The following is a 14,595-nucleotide window of genomic DNA, read 5'->3' on the forward strand; positions in this document are numbered from 1 at the left end:
GATAAGAATATCACCATTCAACATTAATACAGTTAAAAAACTTTTAAAATTTTAGCCAATGTTCCATGAACATTAAGAACAAAGCTAAACAAAATACTATCTATCTTCATAGATAGTATTTTGTCTTATTTTGTTCCATGAGGTAGTTCAAAAAATTACCTCATTCGCATAACCCTGGAATAACATACTTAACCAAGAATGTACAGTTGTATAATGTACAAATCTACCATAAGGCCTTAAGTAGACAATGGCAGTCAAGTCATTCTGTACTACTCTAGTATTATTGCTATTATTCAAAATATTTTATCTCACTTGCATTATTCCAAACATTGGTACATTAAAAAAAATCAAACTGATTAATTTCTCAGTGACAGGAAATATCCACAAGCTTTAGAGATTATCTACTTAGTACAGTTTATTCTGTGTATGTACACACATGTGCAAGTATGCATTCATCTGATGACCCCTTAGAGAGAACAAGGAGTAGGAAGTCCATATTAATGCAGGATATTTATATTAAATGTAGCTTATGTGATGAGATGGTTAGCAGGGACTTTAAGGGCCAAAAATTCTGAACTCGTTTCTGGGTTATGAGAATCTACAAGTATCAAACATTTAGTTATTTTCTCATCACACAGTAAGCATTCAAGGCTTGTTCGTTGGACTGAGTTTTGATTAATAAAGAATAAATTGCTACTAATAAGTAATATGGTAGGAACCAAATGCATGTTCACCAAGTGTTAGTCAATCGTTATGCTGCAAATATGTAGAACTTCAGCTATGGTCAAATGTACACCAAATCACCTTTCCTAATGGATGGTGGAGGGGAAATGCATCAGAGATATTCCTCTATAAAGGTTATATGATGGACAATAACCTAGGAAGGGTGCTACTAGCTAAATGTCTTACTAGGAAAGAAAGGAAAAGAATATAAAGTCTTGCTGTTGTCTTTTTTCCTTCCAGTATTCTCTCTTACATCCAAGAATATTCTTTTTTAATTTGGGCCATTACAAAAAGAAAAATGTTTCAATCACGTATCAATTGTTAATGTTAATCATGATGGACTCAAGTGAGCACAATGGATGGTTAGGAGCAAGACTGATGTACTGAGAACAGTCTTTTTCGGCTTAGGACAACTTGGGCCATGCCCCACCCCATTCTAGGTGGAAAAAAAGGGAGAGAAGCATTCATATTGCCAGATATTACCAAAGGTAGAATCCTTAAATATTTTCATATGCCAATGTGTTCATCAATACAGGAACTACATTCACCCCTTCAAAAACAATGATGCATTTCTTAAAACTAAGAGCTAAACATACACACTAAAGAAGACAATGGAGCAAACTATTTTATATTTAGTATAAGAATCAGCCAGTCACTATGTTATTTATTGACTGTGTTACATTTAAGGTACTGTAAAGGACATATAGACATATAAAGCACAGCCCCTGCCTGCTGTTTTAGAAATTAATTTGTAGAAGTATAGGAAAGTTGAAGCATTTTTGGTTTTCAACAGAACTGGTCTGGATATAATCTTTAATAACTAGAAGAGGGGATATTTGCATAATGTTGTTGTTTTTTTTTTTGGGGGGGGTGAGGCAATTGGGGTTAAGTGACTAGCCCAGGTCACACAACTAGTAAGTGTCAAGTGTCTGAGGCTGGATTTGAACTCATGTCCTCCTGAATCCAGGGTGGGTGCTCTATCCACTGCACCACCTAGCTGCCCCTGCATAATGTTTTGAGGTTTGCACAATCACTTTGGGTACCATATGTAAGGTTATTGCTATTTTACAGAAGCAATACTCTAATCTAAGATTATGTGTAAAACAACATTAATAGTAATCTTTTGTGCCATCTATATCACATGGGAAAAATCCAAGGCCATACTGAACTTCAAGAGTAAGCAGGGACTTTCAAATGACTCCTTCAACTTTCACTAACCAAGGAGATTCACTGCTTCACATTCCTGTGCCATGACAATAATGACCAGTCAGAAATGTGACCCTTCTGTAAGCTATAATAAAATTCTGAGGAACCAGACCAACTTAATTAGGTAAGTCTCCAAGCCAAAATGTGTGTTCCCTGGTGAAAACTCAACTCTTTATGTAGCCTTATCTCTCTGGAGTGAATTCTCTTAATTTGTGAATATTTGAAAAACCTTACAATGCCCTGTTTGTTTCATATGTAGACTTGGTATCTTTGAATAGAGTCAACAGAGCACAGAGCAACAGTAGATTCTACAGTCTTTGTTGTTGTCATTGAGATGTTTCAGATATGTCCATCTCTTTGTGACCCCATTTGGGGTTTTCTTGGCAAAGATATTGGAAGGACTTGCTATTTCCTTCTCTAGCTTGTTTTACAGATGAGGAAACTGAGACAGAGGGTTGAGTGACTTGTCCAGAGTCACACAGCTAGTAAGTGCCTGAGGCCAGATTTGAAGTCAGGAAGATCAGTTTTCCTGACTTCAGGCCTGGGGCTCTATTCCCTGTACCACCTAGCTGCACCATATAGCCTTACCTGGACTATATTCAAGGTTGCTGCTGCCGACCCCACTATACACCTCAAGGAGATTCCTGGTGTGTCAGTGTACATTTGGGCATGTGGGCACACACATGCATATATGTGTAAATTATAGTTGGCAGTGCTCCCCCTACCCCACTTAACTACTTTGTTCTGGAACCACCCCTCCCACCTCTTTGAGGCTTTTGAACAAATCAACCAATTTATAAGCATTTATTAGGCTGTGTGTCAGACATTGTTCTAGGTGGTGGGGATACAAATCATTAAGAATGGAAACAATCCCCATTCTGAAAGAGCTTATAATCTAATGGGGAAACAATAAGCAGAGGAAATATAAAGAGAAGACCATTTTATACTGGTGCATCTCCTCCTGGATATCTGCCCGTCATCTCAAACACATGTCCAAAACTGAACTTAACACCTCCTTTACTTCAACACAACCAAATCCTACTTCATTTTCTCATTTCCCTATTCCCATTGATAGCACTATACTCCTCTGAGGAAACTCTGGCTTTACTTCCTTTCTCACCTTTCACGTTCAATCATTTACCAAATCCTAATGATCTTACCTCCACGACATTCCTCAGCTTTGCCCTCTTGTTTTCTACTACCCTGTTACCATCCTAGTTAATTTTTTGGTTAATTAACAAAAATTTATGTATGTATCATTTTGTATCTTGAATCTATCACCTCTGTCAGGAGGCAGGTAGTAAGTTTCATTATTATGGAATTATGGTTTGCCATGCCACTGATGAGAGTTTTTAAGTCTTTCAATGTTATATTTACAATGCTGTTACTGAATAAATTGTTTTCCTAGTTCTGCTCAATTCACTCTGCATCAGTTCATACAAGTGTTTCCTGGTTTCCCTGAAAGCAACCTTCTCAGCATTGTACTGCCCTTGTTCATCCTGTCATTACTTCTTGTGTAGAATATATGATACCATCCTAAGTGATCTCCCTGGACTCGACTGTTCCTTCTTCCAGATGGAACACAACTGCAAGGACAATTTTGCTAATATGTTGGTGTGACCATATCTCATCTCTATTGAAAAGTTTCCAGGTTCCCAGCCAGATAAAACACAAATTCTTTGGTCTGGTACTCAAAGCCCTGCACAATCTGGCTCTGATTGTACATTTCTAGCTTTATTTCCCCAAGACCTCTTTTTTAAAGAGTTCAGTTCAGATGGAGTACTTGCCATTCCTATTTCTGCTTTTGTACCCAAATTCCTCAAGTCTGGAATGGAGTGCTCCTTTTGAAATCCTCTTACTCCTGGGTTCAGAGCCATCACTACCTCCTCCTCATGGTTTGATGGAAAAAAAGCACTAGATCATAAGTTGGAAGATTTAAGTTCAAATCCTGGCTCTTCCAATTACTTTATATGTGACCTTGGATAAGTTAGGTAACTTCTCTGGGTCTGTTTGCTTATTGGTAAAATGCCTCCATTTCACCCTGGCCTATTGCTGAACCCCCTCACCAGTCCATAATTGGAGCCTCAAAAGCTGCTGGCGCTGAAGACTCTGACGGGCACTGGAAGCTCTATCTGTTCCTGGCTGGGTCCAAACTGTGCGTTGAGCTGTTTAGCCTGATCAGTAGGTCAGTGCAATTCCCCTCTTTTGCTGAAAAATAGTCTCACTCTGTTCTTATGTGCATTAGGCTGCTCTGTGTGGTTTTTATTTTTTGATTGTTTTGTTTTTTAAACCACATTATTTGGGAGTGAGTGGATGGGTTTATCTAGAGCTTGTAGGAGTCACAGCCTCTCCTCTGCCACCTTGGCTCCTTTATTGGTAAAATGAAGGATTTGTATTAAATGACTTCTAAGGTCCCTTATGGTTCTAATTCAAAGATTTTATGATCTTTCGTGAAACCAACCCAAACTATCCCCAACTTGAAATGATCGGTTCTTCCTTCAAATTTCTTGCAACACTCCGCTCCTGCCTTACCAGATTGTAAACTCTGAGAGCAAAAAATGTACATAGTTTTATCTTTGTAATCTCAATACCTAGAATAGTGCATTGAACACTATTAATAAATATTTGTTGAATTTATAAAAGATTGCTACTTCAAGAAACGTTAATGGAAGAAAGTTGTTTCCTAATTTGTAAAACGAGGATGACTATACCTCTATTACATACCTCACTGGAAAGTTATGGGGAATGTAAAGTTGCTATCTAGCTATACTGTCTAAAATATCTAATGAGTGATTGCCAATAAATTAGAAGCTTTAGCAAGAGTTTAGACTTTTAAGCATTTATTAAGGAAAATAAGAATTTGGTGAAGAGAGAGAAAGAGGCCTAGATGCCTACATCTATCTATCTCAGGGAGCCAGCATTTTTGCTCCACTCTCCATGAGAGTTCTGACAAAAAAGAGAGAACGAGCCTTGCCCCTCCTTCATCCCACAAGCCTCCTGTGGAACAAGGAACATCACACACAGACACACACACAGACACACACACACACACACACACACACCTCCAAGCTAACTGGCTGGTAGCTTTGATCAACAGTACCTATGAGCAAGCGTCACTTCCTGATGCCAAGGAACTGACCCCTTCCAAACCACGAGGCTTGCCCTCAGATACCTTTTCCTCATGGCGGAGCTTTCCTACAGCAGCTCTCCAGCAGGTGGCGTCACTTTAATTGTTACAGGAAGACACTTTGCAAAACTTCAAAGTACAATGCTGAGTGTGACCTAGTATTATTATTAGAGTGTATTTGCACCATTTTTTGAAAACCTTCCTGAAGGTCTTCTCCCCACCCCAACTTTTGCTTCTTCAGGAAAAGAGGAACCAGGATTTTCTTGAAAAGTAAGATCATGGTAGTGCCCCTCCCCCCCCCCCATTTAAAGGGCTGCTTGGTCTAAATAGATTGCAGTGTACATATATTATGGACAAAATGTGGTGAAAAAGATATCATTGAAGAAATGAATGGTTAGAAAAGGAAGTGGGCTGCTCATATGGAAAGGTTGAGGAATAACCAGAGATAAATGCTGTATCATCAAATGCATGGGTGACTGTTAAATGTTGACCTGTAAGGTAACTGGAATTTTTTTTTCCAATAGTAATATAAATTTTTTCAAGTGACTCAATTAACCCAAAGAGTATTTAAGGATGAAATTGAAGACAACAAATTAAAAGCGGGAAAAACAATCTGTCAAAATTTCTGTAATTTCTACTTTCTTCTTTAAAGATAATGGAGACACCACATTAGGACACTAAGATAAAAGGGGTTTGATGCTACTGCTACAATATGTTTCATATCTGTCCTCTTGTTTTCCAGTACTATGGTGTTGCAAGAGAAAGAAGAACCAGAAAAAGAGAAAACTAAGGTGGGAAGAGCAGCTGGAGCAGACCCAATTTGAGAGCTCTGGGAGACAGATTTTCACAATTTTTGAAGGGGAAGATGACAAACTGGAAAGTATCACAGAGGAAGGTCTCAATAACTATTGACCTATACACCTACTTTTTCATCCTTATAAAATCTTTAGGAGAATAATTTTCACATATTTCATGGACACACTTGATGAAAACATTGAGATGGGAACAAAAGGGCTATTACAAGCAATATTCCAAATCAGACCACATCTTTGTCAGACAATTGACTGAAAGGTGCATAAAGTACAGGAGCCCATTGTGCTTATTGTCTGTTGACTATAAAAAAGCATTTGATTCAGTAGAGCAAAATGCTGCCCAAAGGCTCTCTTCTAACAAAGTGTCTCCCAAACATATGTTATAAATATAAAGGATTTCCCAAAAGATCCAACAGAAATAGTTTTTTAGTGACCCTTTGATTATTAACATTGGGAAAAGGCAGCAAATATAGAGATTATGTTCGCTGAAGTTGTTTGCTATTATCACACAAGGTTTTTTAGCACAAATGCCAAATGAAAGAGGAATTCCCTATGAATGGGGTACTCCATCTTGTGCTTGTTTTTATGGATCACATGATGATGAATACATCAACTCTGAAACACTGCAGAGCCTCCTAAATCAGAGCCATAATGATTTAAAAGAATTTGCTATAACTAACCACACAAGAAAAACCAAATGGATGAAGAATGATTGTTGTCTAGACTATAATATTCAGTTAGCTCATAAAGCTGTTCCATTAGTGTGTGCATGTACACATGTGGACTCTGTGAATGGACAATAAACTTGGCCCAGTAAGATAGCAGGCTGGATTTTATTTAGGAAATAGTGCAGTGCTTTCAATGACTCCAGATCTCTCACTGAAAGAAATGTCACTATTTTCCAGTAACATTATATGACGGCAGGTTATAGAATACCACAATCTCCCAGGAGTCAAAACTGCTGGTCACTCAAAGGGTGATAAAAACATATGGATAGTATAAACAGCATATAGCAGATGACCAACAATGAATTGTGTGCAAAAAGGGGAATAGACTATATCATCAAAGAGATGTATGACTGGAAAAGAAATGGAATGGTCATTTGGAGAGACTCAGGAATAACAACCTATAGTCTATAAGCCACACTTGATCCACATAATGTCAAGAGATCTAGAGGAAGAGTCCTAGCATGTCAGGTGGATCACCTCCAGTGGAGAATTTCTGGGAGGATATGGACAAAAGATGGAAAGAGAGATGTGAATGAGCTGTGGTCTTCATGGTTAGTGCAGATCTGAGGATCACAGATTCACCAAAGTGTGGAAGTGTAACAGTAACTTATTTATAATGCATTTTAAGGTTTATAAAATATGTAAGTAACCAACCCCATTTTATAGATGAGGAAACAGAAGCTAAGAGAGCAACTTACCTATAGTCATACCAATTAATGAGTGTCTGAGGTGGGGTCTGAAACTTGGGCCTCCAGACTCTATATCCAGCAGAACTGGAATAGGTAGGTGGCTTTGGAACATGTTTATAATAATTCCACCAGAGCACCATGATTATCACTAATCTATGAGTAAATGAATGCTTAACTGGCTGGTGATGCTGGTCTACTAACTCCTCAGTACTTTTTCCCATGTTACTCAAGAGGCTGAAGGGAGACAAAGAAAGAGAGGCTATTCTCATTCTCTAGCATGCAAAGATGTTCTCAAAAACACTGTAGACATAGGATTCTAAAATCAAAACTACATTAATTTTTACTTTGAAATGTCAAAGGCCTAGGCCCGATGAGGCATAGGTTCGATATTTCATATGTTCAAATCTTTTGGTTTATAATGAACAAATAATTTCTTACCAGTTGCTTTCTTTGGGTGCTCATTTTGTAGATCAGGCTATGCTTGGGAAGAAAGGGCACACAGAAATCACTAGGGAATGCTCTAAAACACATCAGAGATTCTTTTCAAACCAATAGAAGAATTCAACCAGGAAATTCAAGAAAATTATTTTATTTGCATTAAATAAGTGTGATTTGTCATAAATAGGTTCCACCATTCTTTGACATGAAGATCACATGTTACTTAGAATGTGTTGTTGAACAGTTTTATTTCATCTTCCCCATGATACCCCTTCAAATGACTGTAGATTGCTATTTTAGCTATTTCAGTTCTCATCTCTCAAGCCCCAGTCAAGTTTTTCCCTACTTAAATATCTCCTGTTCCTTCAACCATTCCTCATAAGTCATGATTAAGAACTTGTTATCTTGAGACACTGTGTTCCTCCTCTGGACACACTCCAGTTTGAAAATGTCTTTTAATTTCTAGGTTAATATTATACTTTCCCCTTTGAGGAGCTAGAGAAATAGCATTCTAATTTTTGGTCCATGTTTTAGAAGCACATTTAAATATCAAGGATTTCCCCACTACTTTGTATCTTTACTATTTTAATTCTAATTTAAAAAGGACTACAAAAATCAATGTCATTTATTTACATATTTTTGTTCTTCCAAAGTTCTAGGATCAAAATATTAAAACAATTATCATGGGGGGGGGGGAAGATGTATTTCATATATATATTTCTTGCTTATTTATAAAGACTCTTTCATCTCTTTGTGACTTTGTTAATGAATCTCCAACTTTCTAGCATGGTTCCCTTTTCTGAAGGAGAAAAATTCAAGAATTTAAAACAACAGTCTTTCAGAAAAAGATGATGAAGCTCTACTTGTTTATCAGGCCCACTCTAAAAGAATATTACATCACCACTGAATCTAAATTGGTATGTCTGTGGGGGGAATGTAATTTTTTAAAAATCAGAATCTAAAGAAAGAATGTGGATTTGAAAGGTGTTAGACTCTACAGGACATGGCCATCAATATGGGTAAATTATAACAACAATGTAACCAACTAAACCAATAACCCAAAGATCTTTTGTGTGTGTGTATGTGTGTTGGGGGGGGGGGGGGACAATTCCGGAAACACATGACATCATTTATATTTGGTACTAAAATACACCCGCAGAAGGTTAAGATTACTACCTGCCCACAGTTCAGTAAATGTAGATATTAGTTATATTTAGCCAATTCGACAAGTTTAGAGAACCAAAATATCTAGAAAATGAATTCTCACAAATGTGGTGCTGAGAATCTGAGAATACTTTCTGGGTAACTGACTATACTGGAAGCTACTGCACCAGGATTTTGGCCTTAGCTAAGCTATTGACTGGTTGCCTCACCTTGCCTAAATGACCTCATCTTATATTTTAATTTCTTCACCTGTGATATGGATATAATATTTTAAACACACTCATATTTAACTTGCTGATAGTGAATTTATGAGAATTTGAAAACTCTTAAACTCTAGAAGAAAGGTGTCCTACAAATCCAAAAGGTGATTAGCACTCTAATATATCACAGTAGAATGTTTTTGGAAAACCCATTATGTTATTTATATAATTTTCATTTCTAAATAAGCCCTAGTGAAGTCAAGCAGGCTCCAAGTACTGTATCTTCATTACCCACAAAACAGCCTTTCTGTTGGCATTGTATTTAAAAATATGGCTGGCTCAAAAATACACGGAATACAACATATACAGCTGCCATCTGTCCTATAGTCCTAGTAAAGAGTCCCTTTCATTCACAAGCAAGCAGTGGAAGGAAGGCAAGAGGGAGGAGGGAGAGGGAGATGGAGAGGATAAATTCCATTTGTGCTATTAAAAAAAAAAAAGTAGAACAGTGAACCCAGTGGTTGAAAAGTGAAGATAAAAAGAAGAAAACAGTAATCTTGCTATAGAAACCAGAGAATTATGTTCTTGCTCTCTCCCAAGTTTTTTTTTTTTTGCTTTCACACTGTACAAACTCTAGCACCCTGAACAACTCACTCTCCTGCTATTTTCACCACTTTAAAGAAACTTTTCAACATTTCTGTTTGACACATTTTTTCAACAGTGAGGTGAAGACAATAAGTAAACAGGTAGTGAAGGGCTATTTAGAGAGCTGGTCAGTCACAGTAATAATAAAGGGGGGAAAACACAGAACAGAACATCTATCCTATGTGCTGTAGCCACAGACGGCACATGACCTCTGACAAACAGTTTTCAGAGTAATTTTAATGCTACTCTGGATTTAACTTGACTAACTGGTAGCAATTGAGCACATCTTTCTCCCCCCCCCCCTTTTTTGTGGCAGCAGTTATCTAAAATGCTACAATAACAGCATCAAAAGTAGAATGGTGGAAGATTGGTTTTCCATTGTGCTGCTGAACTGGCATAATGCCCACTTTAAAAGCAATTCGCTGCTCATCACTGAAATCTGGCAGACACGACACTAAATGCCTTGAGGGAAAAAAAAGAGGGACTTGAGAAGGGGGAACCACTCCAACCACCAAGCAAAGGAGAAAAGGAAAAAAAAAAAACCCAAGGATGATGAATCTGTGTAAGAAGAGAAAATTGCCAAATAAAAAGTTTAGCACTGCATGCAGACTCCCAACAGGCTCTACTTAATTTGCTTGAAGAAGATTTTGTCTAAGGGCCTACATTAGTAATAGCAGAACAAAACAAAAGCAAAATATATATTTGTCTGTCTATTGTTCTGATGAAGCAAAAACCCAGTGAGTTCTGTCAATCATTTGTCAAAAACATCTTACCCATTTATTTACCACAAAATATAATGAGTAAATATGTGATAATAAAACTCTTCTTTTAACATGGACATATACAATTTTTTTCTCAACTAAATACAGGTAATGATTTAGGAAGCTTTCAAAATGTCTTTTTACTGTCAATAAAACTAATTCTATTCCCATTTTCATGTAAAAAAAAGGCTTTACAAATGAAAATTCAAATTAAAATTCTGATTATAGTGTAGTGTGACAACACCTGTATTTATAATTTTACTGTCAGCTAGCTTGTAGTGTTTAACAATAGCTTGAAGTAGAAAAGTAATTGGAATTTGTCTGTAACATGCCAGATGACGGCATTGGGAGCTTTGCTGCGCTAAAGCAAATTTGGTTTGATGGCAAAATAACCTTATAGAGTTTTCTTCAAGAAGTAAAGGTTGGAAAAACAGAAGTCCTTCTAGGTATCAAGTTATTTTTCCAAACTTGGGGAAAACCTAACCAAAAACAAGCTGATTACAAGAAACATGGAGGATTAACTATCTAATTTGTGACTTGAGATTATGGCTCTTCACATGACCAGCAACTCCTTGTTTTATGTAGACTAGTTTTAATTTGCTGGAATTCTTCCTGGAAAAAAAACATGTATGCATGTACATATGTACATGCATATGCACACACACAGACACACCCTAGTACACTTCCTAGAAAATCCACCAAAACAATTTGGCAACAAGCAAGACTGGAGAAGAGAGAGAGGCAAAGTGACAATTTCACATCATTAGGTGGGAGAAAGTATAGTTGATGGAGGGGTGGGGTGGGAGAATGGTGAGAGAAACATGGGGGAAGACTCGAGTTGAGAATCTATACTAATCAAAATAAAGAAAAAAGCAATGAGAAACAGACACACAACTTGTTAAGACTATGAGATATTTATTTTCTCCACATTAATGCATATTATTCATGTGCACACATGAATATAGCTACTACACACGAAAAGGTTAAGAGAAAACTTACAATACCCACTTATACTTTTATTGAAGCAAATATGGAGAAAAAATTATTTAAAGCCATTTTCTGCTGTCAACTTGAATCTTTCAAAACTTATAAACACATGCTAATCTCCACACAAACTTGCCTTCCTCTAGTCTACAAGTGAAAAGCCCATCTTTTTCATTATCCTAAAGATGAAAAAAAAAATAAAGAAAGGAAGCCACATACAAAAGAAAAACAGAATGACAGTGATGTTTTAGTTTACACTAGATATGGCAACACACACAAACTGTCAAAACTATGGAATGAAAAAAGCTGTTATCAAGCAACTGTCAAGAGAGTCCTCTGAGATTTGGAAATCTTGTGTTTATTGTAACTACTGCACATTACACAAAGAAAGAAACATCCCTCTCCTTACTCTTGCTGTTAAATATCATGCGAGAGAACAGAGGCTTCTCAGTATTTAGATTAATTTTTTTCCCTGTGTAATTCTGTGCTTGACAGAACTTCTCTCCTCCCTCCCACCCCCTTTTAAAGGTTTTCTATAGTCTGGGCAAAGTTCAGAGAGAAACTTGAGGTTACATCAAACATTATTTCATTTTCCAAAGCCATCACCACCTCATTTTAGGAAGTTAACTGGTTGTCCATCATGTAAAAGTGAAATGTGTTAACACCAAAATGCATAGCCTTCAAAGGAATGATTTTACAGCCTTGGAGAGTTAGAGAAAGAAGAATGCAGTCCAAAAGACCACAAATGCTTTTTAATTCTCGACTCCTCCCCCCACCCCATGCTAACAAATGCACAAAAATCCAAGCCTCTAGTGGAAAATTATTCTGCTCTATGAGATAGAAATTTGATATAGAGAGGGCTGACATTTCTTCCGTAGTCTACAGATTTTATTGATTTGCAGAAGGTCATCCCTCCATTTCTACCTCTTAGCCACCCCTACCTCCAACTCAAGGACAAAATATTCTTTGTAATTTAACTTCAGACTTTAAGTAGCATCATTTACTCTGACTCTGATTCTTAATTCTAGTTCATGGTTGCATGTGACTCTGCTTCAACCAACTACAAAGCTCTATCAGTAATAGCAGCAGCCATCCCTTGATTAATGTAGGTGAAAGTGTTCAGGTATTTGCCTTTTTTTTATTTTTCATTTTCCTTTTGACTCAGTGCATTCTCCTGGTATGTTCCCCAGGAAAGGAAAAACTGTTTGGGTAATAGAACTTTCTTTGTAATTAGTTATTATATGTATTCAAATTACAATATATCAAATCATGTCCCCAAGTCATATTTACATATGGGAAAAAATGACATAGGACTAATAAATTCAGCCTAACATAACCCAAGTAAATTGCCTCTGTCTCCCCATAATTCATTTGTGTAAACCATAGGAGAGGGGTCCAAAATTTGTTGCTGCAGATTTATCCAATGGAAAGGACACTCAATTTAAGTTTCAAGCTTCTCTCTTCTATACTGTCTTAGCCAATGTTAAACCAAGTGGAGCAAAGTGTTTATTTTTTATGTATCAAATATTTAACAGAAATCTTATTAAATTGTCTTCATTATGGCTAATAAAAGGGGAAACAGACACTTTATCTCCTACCCTTATTTTAAAAAGATGCTCAATTTCAAGTTAAGCCTCCCTGAAAAGTTATTTTGTAAAATGGATTTTTCATTGAATTTATCTTTGAAAGTAGAATTTTATTTACTGTAAACAGCTAAAAGATTGTCAAACTGCCCTAGAGAGCCCCTCCCCCCCATTATTAGGAAAACAAACTGTTGGTGGAAATTATGGAAATTTAGTCACTGAGAAAATGGAGAACCTTAGTGTGTTAAGTTAAAAGTTGCTTTGCTTGGTTACAGCCATATTTTTAAAAAACCCTGGGATTATGTACCCAATTTTTATGTGCTTTGATCTAATATTTGGATAAAGCTTATTACAGACATAAGTATAAAACAAAAAGCAAATTAAAAAAAGAAGAAACATTTCCCAATTGTACTAAAGATGGAAATCATGCCATTATTATATTAATTTGTGGGATAATTTTTTTCCCTTAACTTCTTAAGCAATTGCTTAATAGCTCTGCAATTCAACAAGTTTGTCCTAAGATAGTATGGAATTTAATATGTATTTATTAATAGAATGATTACTTTTATTTTTACATGCTACAAACCACAGCAAAACCTTAGTTTTCTAGAACTAAGGAATGCATTGCTCTGGACAGCCAAATTTTATAAATTTGGGGGTAAACTTTAAGTGCTAAAATGTTTGAAAGAATAAAAAGGCATTTATTAGGTGCTTACCAAATGTCAAGCACTGCGCTGAGCACTAATACAAGCAAACAAGCACCTCTATCCTCAGGAAACTTATGTTCAAACAGGGGAAGATCACACATAAGAGTGTCTTATAAGACTATGCCATGGAGTGGTGGACAGAGAGGAATATTTTGGGGACAGGAAAGTCAGAGGGATAGTGATGGAAAACTTGGTGATAAGTCCTTTATCAAGAATGGTGGTGTTAGGGGCAGCTAGATGGTACAGTGGATAAAGCACCGGCCCTGGATTCAGGAGTCCCTGAGTTCAAATCCGGCCTCAGACACTTAACACTTACTAGCTGAGTGACCCTGGGCAAGTCACTTAACCCCAAATGCCTCACCAAAAAAAAAAAAAAAAATTAAGAATGGTGGTGTTGATCTGATTACTGTTTCCAGAGCTAGTGCTGAATAGAGTGGGAATAAGGGGAAGCCAGGATGCCATTGCTGCAGGTGTGATGATCGCTAGGAAGTAGTAGGTAGGCCTAGGTCTGGGCAACATAAGGTGAATACTCACCAGTCAGAAGCCTAGGATTCCAGTGAGAGAGCATGAGTCAGAAAGGGAGTCTGTGGCACAGGAGCACAGAAGCTCAAAGATGGCCAGGAATTTTGTCTAGGGGTGTCTAGGTAGGTATGCTTTTGCATAGTTTTGGGAGGGTAGTAGGGAGGTGTGCAAATCTTTATAAAATGTACTATACATTTGTGTGTATTTCCTGTTTTCTCAATTTTTCCAAATATCTTTTTCCTTCCTCCCCCATAAGTTTTTCTTTGCAACAAAGATGAAAAAAGAAAGAAAAAAAGTAGTTCGGCA

The 14,595-nt window shown here is 36.9% G+C and overlaps 1 protein-coding gene across 3 annotated transcripts in view; it reads right to left on the reverse strand.

Annotated features, from left to right (window-relative positions):
* The window catches only part of POLA1 (DNA polymerase alpha 1, catalytic subunit), a 345,895-nt gene that overhangs the window by 7,114 nt on the left and 324,186 nt on the right, over nt 1–14,595 (reverse strand). The window contains exon 37 of one of the 3 annotated variants that reach the window (XM_043997406.1): nt 7,745–7,765. The exons of the other annotated variants lie outside the window; for them this stretch is intronic. Within the exon in view, the coding sequence (XP_043853341.1) occupies nt 7,761–7,765 (5 nt within the window). The 3' untranslated portion in view covers nt 7,745–7,760. Of the gene's footprint in view, nt 1–7,744; nt 7,766–14,595 lie in introns of those variants that run through there. 3 annotated transcript variants of the gene reach the window in all.

This window comes from Dromiciops gliroides, chromosome 3, assembly GCF_019393635.1.
Source record: "Dromiciops gliroides isolate mDroGli1 chromosome 3, mDroGli1.pri, whole genome shotgun sequence".
NCBI classification, from domain to species: domain Eukaryota; kingdom Metazoa; phylum Chordata; class Mammalia; order Microbiotheria; family Microbiotheriidae; genus Dromiciops; species Dromiciops gliroides.